This window comes from Cydia splendana, chromosome 15, assembly GCF_910591565.1.
Source record: "Cydia splendana chromosome 15, ilCydSple1.2, whole genome shotgun sequence".
In the NCBI taxonomy this organism is placed as follows: Eukaryota; Metazoa; Arthropoda; class Insecta; order Lepidoptera; family Tortricidae; genus Cydia; species Cydia splendana.
In genome coordinates, this window is record NC_085974.1 from 6493941 (window position 1) to 6517147 (window position 23207).

Sequence of the window (23207 nt, forward strand, 5' to 3'; positions counted from 1 at the left end):
AAGCGGATTTACACAATAAATATTTATTATAAAATGTACACAATCATCAACATTCATACTTTCTCTGTTAGATTTTTGGTCTTTTAAAATATTATTCACAATAGATTTATTACATATTTTTGATCTAATCTTAAATTAAAATGCTATTCTCAAATTCATTGTTCTAAATTTAAAATCTTTGATTTTTTTATCCACAGCCATACAAAAGATTGGTTACTGCGTTTTTTAGTCTAACATAATCCATGTATTCAGGTAAAACGTAGTGATTTAATACTCTTTGTATTCAGGCACCAGAGCAAAATCCAAAATGCAGGTTTAGCAAATTGCACGTAGTATTGAAATTTTCACAAAAACCAGGAGGACGATTCAAACTTTACAATAAATTTAAGAAACGGTTACAAATGTCATATCCATACCGGTTTAATAACAATAAGATTATAAAGTTCAAATCGCCCCATCGTTTTGATTGCCCTTGACTTTAAGCCCCATTTAGATGGATCAAGTTATCGCGCCGTGTATAAATGGGCCTTTGGTTTCTATTTCAAGTTTGTTGTATTTTCTTTTCCTGTTGCAGGATACTAACATTAAAATCATTTCTGATTCTAAGACCAACTTGGAAATATAAATTAAACTGAGACACAGCTGAACTACTTACATATATGTACATATATTCAAAGCTCAAAGCTTTCAATCTCCATAGTTCTAAAATAATGCCAGAAGTTCCAAAAACCCAACTCAAAATTTTATCTCAAGATACGTGGGTGAATATTATGTAGCTACATATATTATAAATTTCTAAATTTTTTTACAAATTTAGGCCATCACGACAGCGGCTGCTCATGGTCATAACTCATAACAGAAATAATTTAAAAAAATATTTATTCTGACAAACTGCCATGTTCGTATTTATTTGCTAAGATAATATGTTATCTACATACACATATTTGTAAGACGCTTTATAGCATTATTAACATCTCAAAATGTACGTTACTGCAGGTTACTGTATATATGTTACTCCAGTAACACCTTATACCAATAACTCTACATCTGACTTCAACCTTAAGCCTCAACAAGCAAGGTTCATTTTTAAAATGCCATTAAAACACTGCTGAAATAGCTCACATCACACTAAGCTGCACATTTAATATTTTGTCCTTTTTTCACACTTCTTCAAAAGCGTCCCGGAATCTAACCTATCTATTGATACACTTGTCATCGCCGGTCAGAAAGTCGCTGGTGTCTCTGATGCTCATGATGGTGACGCCATCGCTGCTGTTTCTGCTCATGATGGTCTTCTTCTTAGTGCTTCCGTAGTCGTAGTTGGATATCACAACGCTTTCTGTTGGATTCCTGCAAAAGTTGATAGGGCATTACTGAGGAATGTAAAGAAAAAATATGGTTGTCTGTAAAGTCGGTTTACGGACGATAAATTTGCGTGATAACGTCATAAGAAAACATTACCATTACATTACGTAACGTTACCATGGAGATTTGTCCACAACGTTACCATGGAGATCCGTCCACAACGTGACACTTTTTCGTGCATGCTACCGGTGTTCATCGATTTATAAGACGTTATCACGTCAAAAAGTTAAGTGGTAATGGCAATGAGTTTAAATTAAATTAAATAGTCATTTATTTCAGATCACAACCATCCATAGATTTTGTTAGTTTATCTTAAGAAGTACCTAATAACTAGATTTAGTATTTACTTACTTACTAATTAACCTACAACTAAAACAAACAGAACAACATACACTGGAAGAAGAGCAAAAGTAAAATAAAACCGGTAGATACAACAGGCCCCGTAAACAACATGCCAATGCTAACGCTCCGTAACGAACGAAACGCAACTGTCACTGTCACACTAATATATAAGAGTGATAGAGAGACACAAAGCGATTCGATGGCGAAGCGCAAGCGATTGTCACCTTGGCTAGGTCACCAAGTAGGTACAGAAAACCGGATTATAAAAACAAACATCAGTAGTACTAATCCGGTTCACCTTATTTAAAGTCAAATGAAAATTTACAACAATTTATTTCTTAACAAAAGCTTATGCTCATGTAAATCTTCAAGGGATTTGATTAAAGAATTACCATATATATGGATAAAATCCCTTTTTATCCTTTTAAAACTATTTTAGTTTATTTTTATAGATGACAGTATATACTCATCTCGTAAAATATTACTTTGATCCCGCTTTGTGCTGGAATAAACTGCGTTTATTTGCATAGTTTTGCCTTAAATCTAGTAGATAAATTATGTTGGATGAGAATAAGATGGTAAACAAGGATTTTATGTAGGTAAAAGCATTTTGTTACTAGTACTCAGTGAGAATACCAAAGCTAAAAACATCTGAGCATAATTCGTCTCGTTTGCCAACGGCTCCAAATCTCTTTATTGCAATCAATTGAATGAATTTTAACATTTAATGCCGCTTGAATAAAATAAATTTGTATCCACGAAAATAACTTGGTAAATATTATTAAAAGTACGTAACAAGACAGGTTATCCAACTTCACATTCGTGAATTATGTGCGATTAGGGGGGGCACAGTCTTCCATTCGAATATTGTATGTTTATTTCGTTTGTAAACATAATACAGTAAGCGCCACTTGCAAGATTCCACTAACCCGGAGTTTAGCGGTTAGACCGTTAACTCAGTGTCAAATTGTAGTGGTAACCATGGTAACTCCTGGTTTAACCGGTTAACCCCGGGTTAAAGGGATGGTGCAAGTGGCGCAAGTCATTAAAATAAAGCGATTTAAGAGGGAAGTATAATATATAGCACAAGATCGTCCATACAAAAAGAGAAAACGTTTTTCCACTTCTAAATACTTTCCATTCTCCATGATTTTTAAGTATGTCAATGACACAATGAAACACTAGGTTTATAGGTTTTCCTTTTTTCAAAATTTGCAATACAAAAATAATCTTTTTTTTTGTTATTTTATAAAACATATAAACCTAGAATATATTGCTGGAGCGATCGACATCAATATCAAAGTGATATGTTTAGATTTAGTGGAAAACGTTTTCTCCCGAGATGGAAATTGTATGAAAAAAGTACCTTTTGTCAGTACTTCCTTCTTAAGGTGGTCGGAAATTTAACGTGACGGAGACAGGATGGGGCGAAACTGGGTGGTGCTTTGTGTCGTGTGCCGTGGATATAAAACCGCCTCCATACTATTCAGGGATTATTACAGTAGGTACGCAAACATCTTTAACCGTTTAGGTATTATATGTATTGTAAACTTAGGTATATCAACGCTTCAAATATTTTAGAACCTTTAGGAGAAAACTGATACTCCTCTCTGTCAAAGCGCCTGATATGTGTACATGTGTAGGTGTAGGTACAGTAAATGTCCCAACTTAAACACCCGCGTCGTCGTATAGCTGTACAGATAATTAATCATGTTGTATATTATTGATAAATATGTTAGCACTGGCTGGACTACCCACATATGGTACCTAGGATATGACTAGATATGTTATGGAATTATAGACATTTTTGTTGAAATTGGTACAGTTTATTTACTGAAATACTACTATGTATTTATAAATATAGGTAATTACAAGTAAGAACACTTTTGAGTTTAATTTTCATCACAAGTAGCGGAACAAATTTTCCGTCGGACGTATTGTTTTCTATCTACAACCAAAAAACTAAAAAGAGCAATTTATGCACACCTCCAGGGATCTAGCAAACTTAGATTACACGCATTTAGGACCAAATGAAAGTATTAAAACGATTTCCAGCTTGCTGGAAATTAATTGTTCGAATCTCATTTGATTAGCATACCAAGACTCTATTCTAATTAAAATATGCAAAGAAAACTGTTTCTTCGCTACGCTAGAACTTAATTAACATAAACAAGGATCCTAAATTAGAACCGCTTCTGCACTAATTGTCACGTATTACGACTATAAAATTTCTCTCTCTCTTTCTCACTCGTAATGAGACATTGTGATCTCGTTGTCACTGAGATGGCAGAAATGTACAAAGTTAGTATCAAAGAGAATTTAAATAGAGGCGTAGGTATTGTCAGTGAAAGAATAAGAATCAAAGTCAAATGACATTCTAAAATTGTATCATCTGTCGAAAGATGGCAGTAAATTTACTGTGACTACAAAATTTAGTATGACAATAAATCCCTATACCTACACTCTTTTTTGTTAGTATGCAATGCAAGGTAAGTTTATTTTTAGTTTACAACTGATAAAGTGGAACAGGCCTTGATATTTTTTATAGTGAAATGTATTATTTATTTATTTCAGACTTAAATTGTATCTCCTTGGATTTCACGGGCCTATAAATCCCGGTCTTTTGATAGGCTTGCGTGGGGATATAGATCCAACACGTAGAGGCTCCTTCGAGAGCTTTAATGTCATGTAGAACGCCTGAGACTTAAATTGTTATTATTATACCTGTCGGTATGTATATTAAATATATAGTACCCATCCCCTGATCATTTTTAGAAACTCCGGATGTACCTACTGTATTTTAATGTTCGGCAATAAACTGTAACCTAAAATAGCAACATCATTATTTATGAAAGTCCATTACCAACTAGTCAAAACTTTGACTCTATTAGAGTCATAAAATATATTAGTCAACTTTAGGGGTTACTCGATTTACTTTAAAAGGCACACAAGACTTTTAATCGAAATAGCTATTAGTGTCAGGCATTACAAGTAAAATATAATTATACAGGATGGCAAAAAAATTACTGCATTCCCGTTGACATGGAGGTTTGGGGATTATACTGAGCAACTTTTTACTATGGGCCAACCCCAAAGTCGCGATAAAAAAACTCGGCTGTTTCATACATTTTAGCTGGTCCATTTTCTATGGGAGGGAAAATTTTTTTTGGGTTTGGTCCCATATAGAGATAGGTAGGGGTGAGTAAATACTGAGTATTTACTCGGTATTTACTCAAAGCACCCGATAAATACCAGCATTTACTCATTTAGGTGGGTAAAAACGATTGCTTATAAAATATTCAAAAAGTGAGATTTAAGAACAAAATTGTCTTTTATTGAAGAGTGCTAACGTGTATTAACAATATCTATAAAATAAAAAGCATTTAGGACGCTTAATTTAGGAAAAAAAGGTAATTATTAAGTGAGAGGCAAATTGTGATAATGCATAGTTAACAATTTTGTTTTAAATGAGAAGGTATTTACTTTAAAAATATGGTACTTAAATTCTATCGATGTTCTAGATAACTGCATGTCGCGCAAAAGTGCGGGTTTATGCGGCACTTACGACCTTTTATTAAGGGTTTTTTAAAGAAAACTCAAAAATGGCTCAACCGATGACGTTCAAAATATTGTTTTTTGTACTCTATTATACGGCTAATCTCCCGATATGTTTTCATATTTTTTCTGAACTTTGGTTCTAAAGTTATAGAGAGATAAACATTATTTTGGGCTTTCGAAACGGTTTATGTCCAAAAATATTCAATTTATCCAAAAATGTTCTTAGAAACATTCCAGTTATTTTTAAAGACCCATTTAATGATGTGCAACACGTTGGTGGTTTCCGAATTTTTTTTTTGTGACAATTACTTACATGTATGGAGTGCCCCTCTAAAAAATACATTTCTTACAATTTTGAGTACTTAATCCAGTAGCGGCTTACAAAATACACATATATTTCAAATTTATATGCCCCTTTCAGTACTCTAAATAGTTTATACCCACCAATTTGGGTATAATCGAGTAAATACGGGTATATTGAGTAAATACTGAGTATTTACTCGGTATTTACCCGTGAGTATTTACTCACTACCCATCTCTAGTCCCATAGTAAAAGTTGCTCAGTATAATCCCAAAACCTCCCTGGCAACGGGAATGCAGTTATTTTTTAGCCACCGTGTATATTAGCTAAGATTAATCAAAATGAACTATTGCCGCTGGTTTTTATTGCTAATTGAACAGCTTCAAACCAAACAATTCATTGAAATATATGCGAACGACCATAATTTAAAGTGCTCTTATGTGCACTTGTGGAATGCAGCTATTGTGCAGTTTATTTCCCGAAGGAACCGTATTTGATATATATCTAAGATTGCTCCACTTACTGCAATCTTTCTCTTACCTTTACGAGCATTACTATATTTCGTTTTGTTAGCATTAGAAAAAAGGTAAACAATCTTGACGTGTCTTATTATTGAAAAACACTTGATTGACATTGAATCATATACGATTATTTCCATTCTTTTGCTTAAAAGTAAGTAATAGTTACTGATTTTTATAAAGCGTTTTTTAAAAAACGCACTCTAATCCATCGTTTCTGACGCTACCTAATTAAAATTATTTAGGTGCAGATGTGGCTATGAACCTCTGAACATCTCCTATTAACATTTGAGGTTTTAAAAGAACTGAATTTTCATTGTCACACAAAATTATACGGCATACGATTTAATAACTAACCTATTGCACCTATGGCGGTGCGTGCTTCGGAACGAGGTCTCGCAGACCGCGGTCCTGGATAGCCGGGAGCTGCAGGTCGGGTGGAGCGTGCCTCGCCGGCAGCAGAGGTAACGGTTGAAGTGTTGGCGGAACACGCCGCTCACGCAGTACAGGGCCACTGGGTTCACGCATGAGTTCAGGAAGCTACAGGAAAATACATAAGGTTAATCATCCTTAAGTATGCATGTGTGTATGTGTTGTGTATCCGACACACGAGCAACTGATTCAACGGAGCCACGCCGTTTTGTCGCATAAATAATGTTTATTTAGTTTTAAGTTTTTAAAATACATATGTTTTATTAGTTTGTAAGGTATTTGTAATATGGACCTTGTAGCCTGATTTAATTTTTTTTATAAATAAATGAATAAAATATGTAGTAGAGTTACCCTTGCCAATTTTTCTTTTGTTCTGACAGCAAAAAATATTTCTAACGTGATTACGGGGAAAATAGCACAAAGGAGCCAAGTTTTGAAATAACCATTTGCATTATGTTGGTAATTTCTGAACGAACGATGTACGAAGTTTTAATATTTTATAGAAAATTAGTTCCACGGGGAATGAAATAAGAGTTAAATGTTTGTGCCTAGGTGACGGCACCTAGGCACAAACATTTAACTCGTACAAAATTCACTCCAACCATCGGGATCAGTTCTACCAAAATACTGCACGTGGATCTTTCAAAACCATGTTTCTTCATGCCTCTCTCCCTACATAAGTTGTTTTCATCTTAAGAATAGTTCAGAGTATCAATTAGTAGTAGAAAATATTGTTCGGGAAATGAAGCGCGAAAGAATTGTAATACTTTGTACCTTATTACAAATAATGGGACTCCGATCCTCTTTATTAATGTGACTTATTTATTTGTTGAAAGTTGAAGGTTGACTGAAGTATTACTCCGATATTATTTGTAATGGATCAAAGAATAGTACCCAATTGGTACTTAATTTATTTTGAATATTTTCTAACGACTATGATTGAACAGGCCAACAATTATAGAAGTACTTAATTAGATACTCCTTTTATACAGGGTGAAACATTTCTAGAGACTGAGCTGAAAGGATAGTGTTATCTAAGTGACCTACAATCAAGTTATTATAATCGTAAAGCTGGATTCAATTGTAAAATAAAATCATTAAATTGAAATAGTTTTATATCAGTGACAACCCTGCAAAGTTATTTACATTTAAAATTGACACATGTCTTGTCATTCATAGTTAGGATTAGGATCTACGTGCTAGGGTTGAAACATACAGATTTTTGCACTAATGTTTAACAAACTGTATCTCAAAAACGGTTACAAATATTAACGTGATTAATAAGTCAAAAATAAAGTAAACAATTCCCAGTTTGCATAAAAGTCCTTCGTTCTGTTCCACCCGATATAAATAATAATCAAAGGGTTTTGGTTGACATAATACCTTTAAGCCGTCGAATTGAATTGGCTTCTTGTGACAAACAATTAATAATCAAGCGCGTAATTAAGTCAATTTCGCAGCATTTTAAACAAAAGCGTCTATTTAGTACACAATGAAAATATCAAGCAGTAATTGTTTGGAACGTTCGGTCCTAATTACACTCTTCTATTATGATTAATATTAATTTCAAAGTAGTTACGCATTTAGCAACTTTTTTAATTAATAATAAACTTTAACTACGTATACAGCCAAATATGTTCATAAAACCTCTTAAACATGAGCAATAATAATAAAACGGAACGAGAAACTAAATTACTTTAAAATGCAAATCAACGTTCCCTAAAGCTAAGTTGATTAACGTACGTTTGGTAACGTTCTTTCATCTAACTTTAACTTTGGAGAGTCCGAACATCAATCTCAATTACTTACCTCAAACAGAACCCCATTATCCTTAGAGCGTGAGTCCAATCGTTGTAGTCACTCTGAGCGGTCGGGGACAAATAGAACCACATCTCGAAGGCGTGATATGGCAGAAAACAAATGAAGAACACTGAGAACAAACGAATTGAGTTAGTGAGACCTTTTAATGGAAAACGTTACATAAAACGGGTGCTAAGGATATTTTGTGACAGGTAGATTTATTGTGGGGCTTTGCAGGTTAATTGGCGGAGAAAAGGTTTTGTTTGGCACGAAACGGCATAATATTTGTTTCGGAAATAAAATTGAGTAGGTATAACTCGCTACCTACGTGTTATTGGTAATTGTCGGCTTATATGATTTGCGGATGATTAATGATAGTCGTAAAGTTAGCTTAATACACAGAACACCGCCTCTAGAAACCTAATATTGGCCATTTTGTTCCCGACGCAAATCACCAAACTGTGAGGTGCGGGAGGGGTGCTCACGGCGTTGTGATTGGTCGTTTTAAACATGGCGCGCTGACACGTGTAAATGTAGGGATGGGACATGTTCATTACAGGTAGTGGGTATTGCTACCAGTGACATCGAAATTTATTGTGGTAAAATAGGGGATATTACTGCAATGTTCTGCCGCCAGAGTGCAGCACTACCGACTCAGTAAATTCATAGACTAACTTATACATACTGTGCCTTAAACTGTTTTTTGACAAGTTTTCACAGACAATAAAATATGACATTGATGCATCAAGGCGGTTTGTTAACAAGGGCCTACTGGTAAACGCGAAAATCGAAATTTAGTTATCTGCCTCTTTATCGCTCGAATATGCAAGAGTGATAGAGAGATTAGGGGTCATCCATTAATTACGTCACACGAATTTCTAGGTTTTTTTACCTCTCCCCCCCCCCTTGTCACATTTGGTCACATTTGGCAAACCCCTCCCCCCTAGTGTGACGTCACATTTTTTCCACGAAATCGCCAAATCGAATTAAGTAAGTACCTAAGTACATTAATATTTTATCAAAATATTTTTGACGATATAAATATTAGTAATTTTATAACCCAAAACTGCTTAGGAAAGAAAATTAAAAGAATAAAAACGATTATCGTTTTAAAAACTTGTTATTTAAATGTACAGCGAATAAAATAATTTAAAAAAAAATTTCAGTTACTGATGAAGTTAAAGTGACGTCACAAAGTTTGTGTCTCCCCCCTCCCCCATGTCACAATATGTCACATTTTCTTGACCCCCTCCCTCCCCCTAAACGTGTGACGTAATTAATGGATGACCCCTTAGATAACGAAATTTCGATTTTCTTGTTTCGCGGTAGGCCATGTGATTGACGTGTGTCAATGTGGTTTGTTTACTGTATGTGCCACCTACGCAGAGCTTTGCCTAATATTCCCTATTGTTACCAATTTAGTATACTTAGAGTAAACTTACTTAATAATTATACTTATTGATTAATTTAATATTTCATTAAGTAATTTAACAATGTACCTGAAATTTTTACTTAACATATTAGGGCATTTCTGTTTAAAGTACCAAGAACTTGAATTTTAAAGTTTAGAATTTTTATATTATTTCCACTCAGAATCGCAATCTCTTTCGATACGAGAAAAAAGTGTCGCCAAAATCTCATACATTTATTTTCTTTTGTCCGTTTTATTAAGGTCATAGAAGGTTGTATTGAAAACATATTCAAATGGACCAATAACATATGCCTATTACAAATCAACTCCGAGTTTTCTCGCACTTCTTTGAAGTTCATCATCAGGTCCATCTTGTGACATGAGACCTAACTGCTCACCTAGAGGATTCTAAAAAACCCATACAACATATGTCTATCACAAACCAACACCGAGGTCCCTCGCACTTCTTTGAAGTTCATCATCAGGTCCAAAATCAGGTCTAAAATGGTACAATACGGTATGACGAAGCACGAAGTTTCCGCAACTGAAAACCATCATCGTCACATCACTAGTCGAAAGGGAAAGGGATAGCGCATTGCATTTTCAAGTTGACGAAAAGGGACGGACATACTTCGCCTCTGCTTACTGACCAGTATAAAATGAACCCCGCAGACAAGAAACATTATTCAATGAAATAATGAATTTCGCTTTCCTGTGGGATGTTATTCCATCTGTTTTGTAAGTAGAAGTCTTAGATGACTTGCCACACCATTTTACGCTGCAATATCCCATGTTTTCCCAATGAATTCAATAGTTTACGATTTATTTTCTTAGACTCGTGCACACTGCTAACAGGTCGTAACCTTGGACGCAACTGATCGGAGCGGCGCGCGAACAATCTTATATTTGACCTATACACCATACGGGCGGTGACCGCGAGCCGTCCTATAAGCTCGGTCTATAGGGGTTGGTCTGTGGCTTAATATAACGTAAAATCAGGTAACTTTAGTCCACAACTTACAACTATGGTCCAAATTCAAGTTCCAGTAAAATATGTATAACTGTTTTTCAAATAGTGATGATTAATGATTTGATTACATAATATAGAAAAAAGCATTAGTGTATCTAAGCTCCAAAATTAATGTAACGAGTACAGATAATTAAGGCTCGTTAATAATCAACGTTAAAATGGACCATAGTTGAAGTACAGGACTATAGTTATCTGATTTTACGGTACTTAGTCTCTATTGTCGAGCTGTTATACCTAATTGCATATTCAGATATCTGATATGGAGAAATGATTACACATTCAACAGTAAGTAATGAAAATGAAAAAAGTATTACAGGTAAAATAATGAGCAGTCTTATCCCTCAAGAACTTTTGCAAACGATACTGTAGGTACCAAACAACCGGATTCATTTCCAAGAAAAATAACACCGAGTCTATGCACGAGCATCGCAAACTTAAGACTACCCACTTGCAAATTGCATTTGTTAGGTTTCCAACTGGTTTCTTTAGCGAACAATTGCATTACGAGGCAACCCACTGTATTATACAAGTGCAGTGTGATTAAAGAACGATACACGTTTGTTTTCCATTCCAGAATACAAAATAGCATTCAAGTATTCACTGTATTGTGCTTCTATTTTGATCTTAAACTCAATTTTTTTATAGGCAGCGGACAAGACAATATACACATACTGAAATAGGTATTGTAAAAGATTGAGAAAGACTCTTCTTCTTCCTCGCGTTGTCCCGGCATTTTGCCACGGCTCATGGGAGCCTGGGGTCCGCTTGGCAACTAATCCCAAGATTTGGCGTCGGCACTAGTTTTTACGAAAGCGACTGCCATCTGACCTTCCAACCCAGAGGGTAGATTGAGAAAGACTAAACACGTGTAAACATGAAGCTACAGTGTCTTACTTTATTTATCTGTATAGTATTTACATCCAGGGCTGTCAGGTGTCTTTGTGGTTGACTGTACGGGATATTCTTTTAACTCTTTTAGCTAAATTTTGCGAGGTGAATATATAGTTTATACTGAACAAATTTTACTCTGTGACCAGCCCCAAAATCACGAAAAAGAAAAACGCTAGGCTCTCCCATAGAAAACATCGATATCTAATCGTGATCGGCCAACATTTATGAAACAGCTATTTTTCACAAAAACATATATTTAATTTACTCATTTTATAACAAGCATTTTAAAGAATTAAAAATTTAATAATTCTTATTTTTTTATAACCCTATTTTTATAATTTATTTGTTGTAAGTTAAATTGTGCCTTTTACGTTATTTAACGTTCAAATCCCAATGAACTCTGTAAACTCACCTATAACAAAAATGAGGACCATACAAGCGACCGACTTTCTAGCCTTCGCCTGGGCTTCTCCCTTTTTTTTTTTTTTTTTTTTTTTTTTTTGACGGAGTGGGAATGCGTTTATGCACGGTGTGTGGGACTCGCCGTTCCTTTCCCCTCTCCTGGCATGAGAGGGGGAGAATTTGGCCCTACCCACTAAACCCACTCCGGCGTTTCACCCTCTCTGCCGTTCGTGAGGGCGCACTGGGATCGACTAGGATGACATTCCACCACGGCGCCCTCCGGCAGCCCCGGCTTATCGCCAGGACCCCCTCACAATGGGGGAGGATCAGAAACGCTTGATCCCCCCCTCCTCCGACGACGTGTATGGGGCCGTGCAATGCGGGTTCGGTACCCGCTGGCCCTACTGGGGCTCGAGGCGAGCATATGCTCTTCGCCCTCGACCCTGCCGTCTACGTCGGAGAGGAAGCGCGTCAGCAGCCGCTTCTCGCACCCTCTCCGCCGCCTCCTTCTGTGACATGATTTCTTCGCAGAAGGAGGTCACCGCTTCCCATTTCCTCTCGCTACCCAGCATCGCCGCTATTATGCTGCGTAGCGAGAGGTCCGCTACCCCCGTGGTCGCCCTGAGGGCAGCTCTTTCCACGGCCCAGCGATTGCACTCTTCTAGAGTGTGCTGGGCCGTGTCGTCCGCCGCTCCACATTCGTGGCACTGGGGCCCCGGCTCCCTCTGTATCTTTTGTAGGTAGTGTCCGAAGCAGCCGTGTCCGGACACCACCTGCGTCACCCTATATGTCAGGGCCCCCTTGCGCCGATCCACCCACTCGTCCATTACCAGGAGAATAGCCCCTATGGTTCGGGTTCCATAGTGGCTATCCTCCAAGGCATCCCTCCATCGCTCTCGTAGGCGCTCCGCGGCTGCCCGCGACACCCTCTCGGCATCTTCCGCGTCTGGGGGCTCCCCACGCCCCCTTGCTTCCGCCCTCCACCAGTACCTCTCCGCTAGTACCCCCGCGTCCAGCTCCCAAGGCGGGGTGCCGGCAAGAAGGCATGTCGCTGCGTGAGAAGTCGTGCGGTAGGCCCTCACCATCCTCTGGGCCACCACCCTCTGTGGCCGACGGAGCAATGCCTTCGTGCATCTCGTCAGCCGTCCGGCCCAAATTGGCGCCCCGTAGAGCGCCATGCTCCGGACGACCCCCGCATACAGCCGCCTACACGGCGCATTCGGCCCCCCCAAATTTGGCAGTAGGCGGCCCAGAGCCGAGGCAGCACCCACGAGCCGAGGAGCCAGTCGTGCAAAGTGCTCCTCGAATGTCCACTTTCTGTCCAGGACAAGGCCCAAGTACTTGATGTGGGCCTTGACCTGGACAGATTCACCCCCCACCCTCACTGCAGTGCCCGCCGGCAGCCGCCCCCAACCCCTCGTTCGCCCGAGGACCATGGCCTCGGTCTTTGGCAGGGCGACCCGTAGGCCCAGGAGTTCTATGCGCTGTATTGTGAGCTCTGTCGCCACTGCCGCCCTCCTGAGCACCTCTTCCAGCTCCTTTCCCCGCACAGCCACTAGTGTGTCGTCCGCATAACACACGGTGACCATGCGGGGAAACTGCACCCCCCGGATCGCCCAGTCGTAACCGATGTTCCACAGGAGTGGACCCAAGACTGACCCCTGTGGAACCCCGCACATCATGGCCCTCACGCTTCGGACACCCTTCTGCTCATAGAGCACTACCCGCCCCGTCAAGTAGTGCTCTATAACACGCCTCAGATAATGAGGCACTCCATGGTAACGGAGTGCCTCCCCAATGACCGTGTAGGGGAGAGACCCGAACGCGTTGGCGATGTCCAGTGACACCGCCACCACTCCCTCCTTCTGACCTGCCGCAAGTACTCCGAAATCCCTCAACGCGGCCACTGCGTCTATAGTAGACCGCCCCCTTCGGAACCCGAACTGGCTGTCATGTAAGTTCGGACCCGTCTCTACTAGATGCCGCTGGATACGGGAGACCAGGATTCGCTCGAAGAGCTTCCCGATCTCATCCAGCAGCACGATGGGGCGGTAGCCAGCGGGGGAGTCTGGTGGACGCCCCTCCTTACGCAGCAGGCACAGTCGCCCCTCCTTCCAGCATCTCGGGAAGCGCCCCTCCTCGAGGCAGTCGTCTAGGAGGGATTTGAGGCGGTTCCCGAGATGCTTAAGTGCCAGGAAGAGTACTTTTCCTGGCACTCCGTCCGGTCCCGCTGCTTTGCGCGTGGCCCTGACGCGGTCCATGGCCCACTCAATCTCGTCATCCGTGATGGGAACGACGACGAGCGGTTCCGCCGGGTCCGCTGCTGGGGGGGCCATCACCGGTGGGACGAAGTCTGGCGCCTCCGGAAACAGGCCCTCAACCACTCTTCGGAGGAGTTCTGGCTCCATGGAGTCCATGGGTAGGGCGCTCTGCAATTTGTTGCGCACCATTCTGTACGGGCGCCCCCATGGGTCCCTATTGAGGGTTGCCAAGAACTCCTCCCATCCCTCGTTCTTCGCCTTCCTAATGGCTTGCTGAAGGGCCCTTTTCTTTTCTGCCAACGCGGTGCGGAGGAGCTCCTCCTCTTCGGCGGTGTGCCTCCTTCTCCTGCATCGCGTATAGGCCCGCCGGGCGTTATTTGAGGCTGTGCGGAGGGCGGCGATCTCCGGGGTCCACCAGTAAACTTGTTTCTTGCCACGGGCAGGCCGGGCCCGGGGCATGGAAGCGTCACAAACCGCCTCCAGGGACCTTCTGAAGCAAACGGCCCTCTCGTCGATACCTCTTGGGGCTACCTGGGGAGCGTTCCACGCCTCGATGATGGCGGCCTCTTCCGCCATTTCTCTGTCGAGGCGGGCCAACGACCATCTTGGGAACCCCCCCTTCCCGGCCTGTCGGCCATTAGGCCTGGGCGCCGCGGCCCTCTGCAGCGGCGAAGCCCTCATGCGGATATATAAATGATCCGAAAGAGTCTCTTCGTCCTCCAAAACGCGCCACTCGGTAATACGCGCTGCCAGGTCGGGGGTCGCGAAGGATAAGTCAACTATAGACCCCCCATTCCAGCGGACGCACGTCTGCGCGTTGCCGCGGTTGAGGAGGACCAAGCCCGCCGCTGCCGACCAAACCTCAACCTCAGCCCCTCTAGGTTCAGTGTTTGGGGACCCCCATGCTCGGCTCTTGGCGTTGAAATCCCCCAAGACCAGGATCGGCGCCTGGCCGGCCCTTCTCACTACCCCCTCCAGATCCTCCAGGAAGCGTTGGAAGGCATTCAGTGGCAGGTTGGGGGAGAAGTACACCCCGACTACTATAATTCCACCCCATTTAGCCGCCACGAATCCGTCCCCTCTCTCCATACTCACGAGGACATCCCCCAACGCCGGAGCCACCAGCGCCACCCGGCCGTCCCTAGATCCTACCCAGTTAGGCCGGGGAGGGACAGTGTAGGGCTCCGCCACCGCAGCCAGCGCGACACCCCACTCCGCCAGGTTCTGCATGAGCAGGTCCTGGGCGGGAACGGAGTGGTTGATGTTGCACTGTAACACTTCCCATGGACCTTGTTGCGGGTGTGCTGGCATTAATGGTCCATGGGTTGTCCCTCAATAACCTGTTCCGTCCGGGGGGGTCTTGGGTCAACGGCCGGTCTGGCCATTCCCGGAGCCCGATTCTCACTGCGGGCTTCCATACCCCTTACCTTAGGGGGGTTGCAGGAGAAACCGCCCATCCTGTGCCCTGCTGGCAATTTCGCCTGGTGGCAGACTGCACAAAAGGCCTCTGCTTGGCATGCCGCCCCTAGGTGCCCCGGCTTGCTGCAGTGGAAGCACAGATCGCCTCGCTCTACCGAGGAGGGGCAAGTGCCCCTAGTGTGTCCGATGCCCAGGCACTTAAAGCACCTGAGCACCTCAGGTTCGAGTGCTTCGATTCGGGCAGACGACCACCCTATTGTCGCCCTACCCGCCGACGCAGCGGCGCTCGCCGCTTCTATAGGGCACTGTACAAGGGCCGAGCCAGCGCCGCTGTAGCCGATGCGGATGTCCCCGACTCGGATATTCGCATGCGAGCAACCCCCTTTGGCCGCAATCGCCTTCGCTACTGCTTCCGGGGTGGCAGTTTCGTCGAGCCCGGAGACTCGGAGACGCGCCATCTTGACGGGTCTGTAGACCCGAGCCACGTCTCCTATGGCTGCCTCCAGGCGCACCTTCAGAGCGTCGGCGGTGCGGCCATTGTCTGCTCCCGCCACCTCCAAAATGCGGGCCCCGTTCGCCGTCTTCCGCACATTAATATGCTCGAGGCCAATCTCCTCGAGCCGAAAGGCTTGAGTGGCTCTCATCATTACGGAGGCGTACGACTCCTTTGCCTCAGGCTTAAGAGCCACTACTACCGCCGCGGTTTTCGGCACCGCCAGTCTTTTGGGTGCCGGGGTCGACGGCGGCTTAGCCGTTTGTGTCGCCGAAGCGGCAGGAGGGGTGGCCTTCTTTTTCTTTTTTCTTCCCCGTTTCACCACTTGCGTCCATTCCCCTTGCGTGGGGGGTGTCTGTGTGGTGGCTGCGGGCACCGGCTTGGGCCCAGCCGCCGTCTTCTTGGTCTGCGGAGTAGGCGCAGGTCTCGCAGGGGGCATGAGTGTCGCCCCCGTCGCAGCAGCTTGTCTGCCACTGCCTCCCAACTGCCTGCTCGCCCTCAGTTGTGGGCTGGGTTGCTCCCGGGCGGCAGGCTGCGGGACCTCTGCCCTTCTTCTGTCTGCCGCTAGCGACGGGCGGAGGATTTCCTCCGGGGGGAGGCGCCTCTGTCCCTCCTGCAGCCTGGTGTTCTCCCTCTCTAGCTTCTCCCTAAAGGAGTCAAGAAGCGTCTCCATCTCGACCCTTAGGCGGTCCACTGACCCATTAGGGTCTATCGCAGGGGCTACCTGAGGGGCCGCCATTCCTCTTTCGGAGAAAGCTTTTCGGAGCGCTTTTGTCTCCGATCGCATGAGAGCGAGTTCTTCCCGCATCCTTTTATTATCCGCTCTGAGGGAGCGGATCTCCTCGCTCTCATGCCGTGCCTGTAGCTGCTCCATGGCGGCCTTAATAGCGCTGCAAGCGTCGTTGATGGCGCCCCTCACGGACCCACTGATATCGGCGGACTTCGCCGTCTGCTCCAATACCGTCTGGGCAGCCCGGCGTGCCGCCTCAATGGGGTCCTTATCCCCCGACGAGGACGCCTGATCACCTTCACCGTCCATTGGCTCCTCGTCTTCCTCCTCGGGGTCCCAGCCCACGCTGTTCCGTAGCTTGTCGCAGGTGGCCGACAACCCCGCGTAGGTCTTAGCGGCCTTTTTGCATCGGGCCGGAATCTTTAATTTAAGGCGAGGCGCGCCGGACCCTACACCGCCATCCTTCCTCCTCCTCCGAGCCGTGTTAATTTTTTGCGGCTCCTTATAGGGTTTCGGTTCCCCTTTATCAGGGTGGACCCTTTTGGCCACCACCTGTTGTCTGGTCCCTGAGGATACTCTTGGGGAGGGTGAGCGTGAATCCTTCCCTCTTTCCTCCATGTATCTCTTTTCCCGCTCCTTTTCTGACCCATCACCGCAATTTTTCTTATCGTTTTCCTCACTTGAGCGAGATTTCCCCCCACTATCATCCATATTTTTTTGTCCTATACCAGTCCCTTCCCCTTTATTGTCCTTTATATCTTTTATCTCCCTATTTTTCCTGCTTCTAGGTCGACTCCGGGTCCTTGTATTTGTTGAGGTTTCTGACACCTCGGCGTCTGATGGAGGCGCCGTCGACCCCGTTGTTGCCTCTTTAGATTTCTTAAGAGCCGATCCACGAGTGAACCGTTCCCCAGAATTTCGCGGCGGCGAACCACCACCCCTCAGTCTCAAAGTGCCCAAATTATCATTTGAGCACTCTGCCGCGTTCACGCAAAGGTCATTGGTGTTGGAGTGCGACATCGGGTTGCAGTCCTTCACCTTCCATTCGACACAGTCCTGATTCCATATCGCATCAGAGTCCGTTTTCATTGAGCCAAGGTTGTGTTCACGAAGACCGGCACCCTGCCGGCCTACGAGGCGATTGTTGCCCACCCCTGCATACGGAGGGCAGCCGCCCACCGAAGTGAGCGGACGGGCTTCCTCCCTTCGGAGACCCGCCAGGGGATTATTTTCGCAATCGACCTTCATGTTTCCTAATGCGATGACTCCACATCGTCGTCTCTTTTTTTCGGGGGTGAGCTCCCCCGCACGCTAGGCACTGGACTCCCTCCAGCCACGCATCCCATCGGCACGGTCCGCTCACCTTGGGATTGGGGATTTATTATAGTGGTTGTCTCCACGCAGCGCTACTCTCAGTGAGAAGCGCCCCCAGCCCGCTCAGTGCGGGTCACGGGTTGCCCGACGGGTGGTCGAAACCCACAGCGGCCACATTACCGTGACCGCCAGACCCGCCGCGCCGTGCAAATGCACCACCTCCAAGACGGCTGCATCGCCAGACACCTCAGAATAGCTGAGCTGAGGCATATCGGGAGCAGCCAACCACAACAAACACGGCACTAAAGCCAACGCAGGAGAAGACTCGACTGCCATGCCCACACTGTGACTGGTAGTTGGCAGGGGGAGAACAGCGAACGCGCAATTGAGCGGCTATCCTTCCCCTCCCAGGGTGCACCACGAGGAGGTCTACGCCCGCCGTGTAGAGCTCCGGGCATCTCTCGCGTGCTGGCTAACAACCGCTGCGCCATTAGGGAGTAGAAGAAGGAAATCACCAGCAGGGGGAGACCGTAGTTGTGCCTATTACGATATTTATTTAGAAGTTCAAATCCCAATGCATTCTGTAAACTTACCTATAACAAAAATGGGGACCATACAAGCAACCGATTTCCTAGCCTTCGCCTGGGCTTCCCCCTGCCCGCCGTGCAGAGCTCCCGGCATCTCTCGCGTGCTAGCCAGCAACCGCTGCGCCATTAGGGAGTAGAAGAAGGAAATCACCAGCAGGGGGAGACCGTAGTTGTGCCTATTACGTTATTTATTTAGAAGTTCAAATCCCAATGAACTCTGTAAACTTACCTATAACAAAAATGAGGACCATACAAGCAACCGATTTCCTAGCCTTCGCCTGGGCTTCCCCCTGCCCGCCGTGCAGAGCTCCCGGCATCTCTCGCGTGCTGGCCAGCAACCGCTGCGCCATTAGGGAGTAGAAGAAGGAAATCACCAGCAGGGGGAGACCGTAGTAGATGATGGCTTTTGCTAGTGTCATCCATCTGTAAGAAAGTGTAAAACTGTAAAATTAGAATATCTGTCGCCCTGGAATACTTTTACAATTAAATAGACCTAGAAATAGACACTTTAGAACACGCTCTAAAGTGTCTATTTCCGTCTGATTGTTTTACACAAAGAGACAATAAAGACCAAACCCATTTTTGGTAATTAGAAAATGGTTAATACTTTATACGCGTAGTCTGATCCACTACTTTTGTTGCGGACTGTAAAAACGCTTAATTTTAACACTCATAAAGGTCAAAGTAGGTATTTACCAAGTATTTAAGTCATACCTACTAAAAGTACGCCTTTGACTACACTTTACGTCAACCTATGCTCTTATGCTAAACTTTATCACACGATAGAGTCCTAGCGGATAAAGAGTCCTAGAGAATTCTAGAGAATTAGTTTGCCACTCGTGCTTAATGCTGAACCTCAAACGAGTTAAAATCCTTTAAAATCATAACCCTCCTTTTGCGTTGCCGTAGCCGGGTAATAAAAGAGTCGTACTTACCAAAAGTTTTGCATTTCTATAAGCTGCTTGCTTTCATATTAAATCCTTAGACGTCTTGGTAGTTAACCGTTTATATAAACTAAAATTATAAACGTCTTACGATATAATTACTCATTTCTCGTAATTGATTAATAATAATTTGTCTATACATATGTTTAAAAAAAAGTTGTCACACCTCGAGATAATAGTTAACAGCTTTGTGTGCATATAAGTTGATAAAGTGAGGATTTATCACTCGAGTTTAATGGAAAGTGACTAATGCGGACAAGGGTATAATCAGAAAATTACCACAGAAGAGACGTGAACCTAATTAACATGCGACCCAATTACTTAGTCCAGTTATTCTGACCAGTCATTGTGACAAGTCAAATTACCCTCTTTATATAACCGCCTTTTCCTAACAAAAGGGAGTTCTTCAGGCCCTTTAGAATTCATTTATTTAAATTATTCTCGTATTTATTTACTCACCTGTCGTTGGATCGCCAACCTACATATGTTTAGGTACTTTTCAGCTCAATCAGTTCAGTAGTTTCTGAGCAAATTGTCTGCGACAGACGGACAAACAGACAGACACACGAGTGATCCTTTAAGGGTCCAGTTTTGTCCTTGTGAAGTACGGAACCCTATAAAAGTTGATTGCCATAGATATCCCATTTTTTATTAGTTTAATAGCCTATCTTAACTTAATGTGACATTTTTTATTTTATTGTAATTGTTTTTTTAATTAGTAAATTATTTTTGTTATAGTTGGCAAATTAACGTGTAATCCTTGTTTATATTTTATTGTATTTTTTTAATTAAACTAACTAATATGGCTCAGCGATCCAAAGAGGATCTTGGCCTCCGAAACGAGAGCATGCCACTTTTCCCGATTCTGCGCCGTTTCCTGCCAATTATCGGCTTGAAGCTGACGCAGATCCGCGTCATTTTTTTAATTAGTAAATTAATTAAATTATTTTTGTTATAGTTGGGCAAATTAACGTGTACCTATTCCTTGTATGTTATTGTGTATTTCTTTTGTGTTAGCCAATTTTTATTATGTATAATTTCCAATGCGATGTAAATATTGCTTGTGAATAAATGAAATGAAATGAATTGTGATATTAAAATCTAGGATTTAATCTCTTTCTAAGCATCAAAACTGCAATTTAATCAAGCCTGTAGGCCACTATAACGCTGATCCTCACGGCATTCGCGGGTTAACAGCGTGAAATTGACTGATCCTAGTACAATGGCGGTGAATCAATCTCAGGCTCTCGGATACGGACAAGTGGAGGATTAGCTAGATACATTCACGCTCGTGTACCTATAATGCCACTGCAGTGTTTCCACGTTAAGTGGGTGCACTTATATTGGCTATGTGCGAAGTGCGTGGGATAAAAGCGACGACCACGCATAGTGTTGGAATATGCATAGATGACTATTTTTATGTAATTTTTTTCATTTTCTGTAAATTTCGTGTTTTTCCTAATCAGGATCATTCTCTTTCAATCCTAAAAGGCAAAAGAAAGGAAAATTATGAAAAGTTTTTTCCATAGGTCTGTAAACTTTCTATGGCGGTAACATAAGAAAAAGGTTGAAATAATAATATGTACAGTCGCCATCAGATATATCGGAGCGGCCAAGGTGCTCACAAATATCGGAACACGCCTCTATTGTTAGGGCGTTAGAGCGCGTGTTCAGATATTGTGAACACCTTGGCCGCTCCGATATATCTGATGGCGACTGTACCTATATGTATACATTTTTGACACACTTTTTTTTCTGTGGTGATAGAAAGCGCTCGTGACCCTGGTTAAAATAACATAAAATTCTCAGAAAATTAATAAAAAAAGTGAATTTTGTTTCAGGAATCATCAGATTTGGAATATATTGAATATATTATACGTGAGTAGAAAACTTTACGGTACATGTGAAAAATCTTCATACCTACTATTTGACAGCTGTCAAATAAGTAATGTGTCCCACAGGGCGAAAGGTCTGATTCAGGATTAGGGGTCGGAACCGGTTTTTTGCAAAAACATCGAAATAACCGTATTATACCGTATATTTCAAATGATTTTAAACTACATAGGGTAATTCGCCACTAACTGATCACATTTAGTAACTGGCCACCCCAAAAATGAATTGTATTCACCTTTAATTAGAATTCATTTTAGTATAAGGCGGCCAGTTATTAAAAGCTGGCCAGTTATTGAAACCTTATACTAAAATGAATTATGTTTATAGGTGAATAGAATTCATTTTTAGTTTAGGGCGGCCAGTTACTAAAAGTGGCCATTTACTGGCGAATTACCCTACAAGAAATACCGGTATCCAATCCCTGGTCTGATTAACCATTTCCATTTTTATGAAAGGCGCGAAATTCATTCTATGGGCCACTAACCTTCACGCTTACATTTTTCAAAATTTTCCGTCCTTTTTATTTGCGGTAATGATTGGGCCAGGAATTACAGGATATAAAAGTTAAATTGAGCCTTTTACTTATCCACCTAGGACTGAAGTTTTTGAGCAGTCTATTCATGTACGTAATGTATTTAAAGAATTTTGCACGAGTGACTTATTCGGTTCCGTGATTTGATTTATAGGTAAGCCTGACGAAAGTATATCACGAAAAGAGAACGTCAATATAAAAAACCGGGCAAGTGCGAGTCGGACTCGCGCACGAAGGGTTCCGTACCATAATGCAAAAAACGGCAAAAAAAAAAGTCCATCCAAGTACTGACCCCGCCCGACGTTGCTTAACTTCGGTCAAAAATCACGTTTGTTGTATGGGAGCCCCAATTAAATCTTTATTTTATTCTGTTTTTGGTATTTGTTGTTATAGCGGCAACAGAAATACATCATCTGTGAAAATTTCAACTGCCTAGCTATCACGGTTCATGAGATACAGCCTGTTGACAGACGGACGGACGGACGGACAGCGGAGTCTTAGTAATAGGGTCCCGTTTTTATCCTTTGGGTGCGGAACCCTAAAAATAAAATATGACACAAAAAGCCGAGGGATCAATGACAGATTGCTTGAATTCCATCATATTTGCGCATTAAGCCAGGAGAGCACATTTATTTATCACTGAACCTTTCAAAGTGATAGAAAAAGATAGGTAAAAAATAAGGATTGACAATATATATTTCTTTCTTTGTTGCAGCGAACGTCGTCATGTATTTTGTACCTTTTGACCACCGTTTGTTATTAATAACTAATAACATAGGTTATGGTGAGATGGCACGTTCTTATGGCTCTACAAATGAGATCGTGTCAGATATTTTTGCGGCCTTCGAAGAGTAATATATTATTGCAGGTGACTGTACCTATGGGATATGTATATATAGTTATGTATTATGTAGCGCCTTAAAAATATATGTAACTGAAACGGTAGGTATGCAACTATTTTATCGAGGTTCATGTTTATTAGCG

At 42.8% G+C, this 23207-nt stretch overlaps 1 protein-coding gene across 1 annotated transcript in view; it reads right to left on the reverse strand.

Moving 5' to 3' along the window:
• Window positions 1–258: 258 nt before the first annotated feature.
• LOC134797543 (neuropeptide CCHamide-2 receptor-like) overlaps window positions 259–23207 on the reverse strand; it is a 33705-nt gene continuing 10756 nt past the window's right edge. The window contains exons 4-7 of the mRNA XM_063769827.1: window positions 19084–19277; window positions 8326–8446; window positions 6442–6624; window positions 259–1350 (exon numbers count right to left, since the gene is read on the reverse strand). Of these exons, the coding sequence (XP_063625897.1) occupies window positions 1194–1350; window positions 6442–6624; window positions 8326–8446; window positions 19084–19277 (655 nt within the window). The 3' untranslated portion in view covers window positions 259–1193. The remainder of the gene's footprint in view (window positions 1351–6441; window positions 6625–8325; window positions 8447–19083; window positions 19278–23207) is intronic.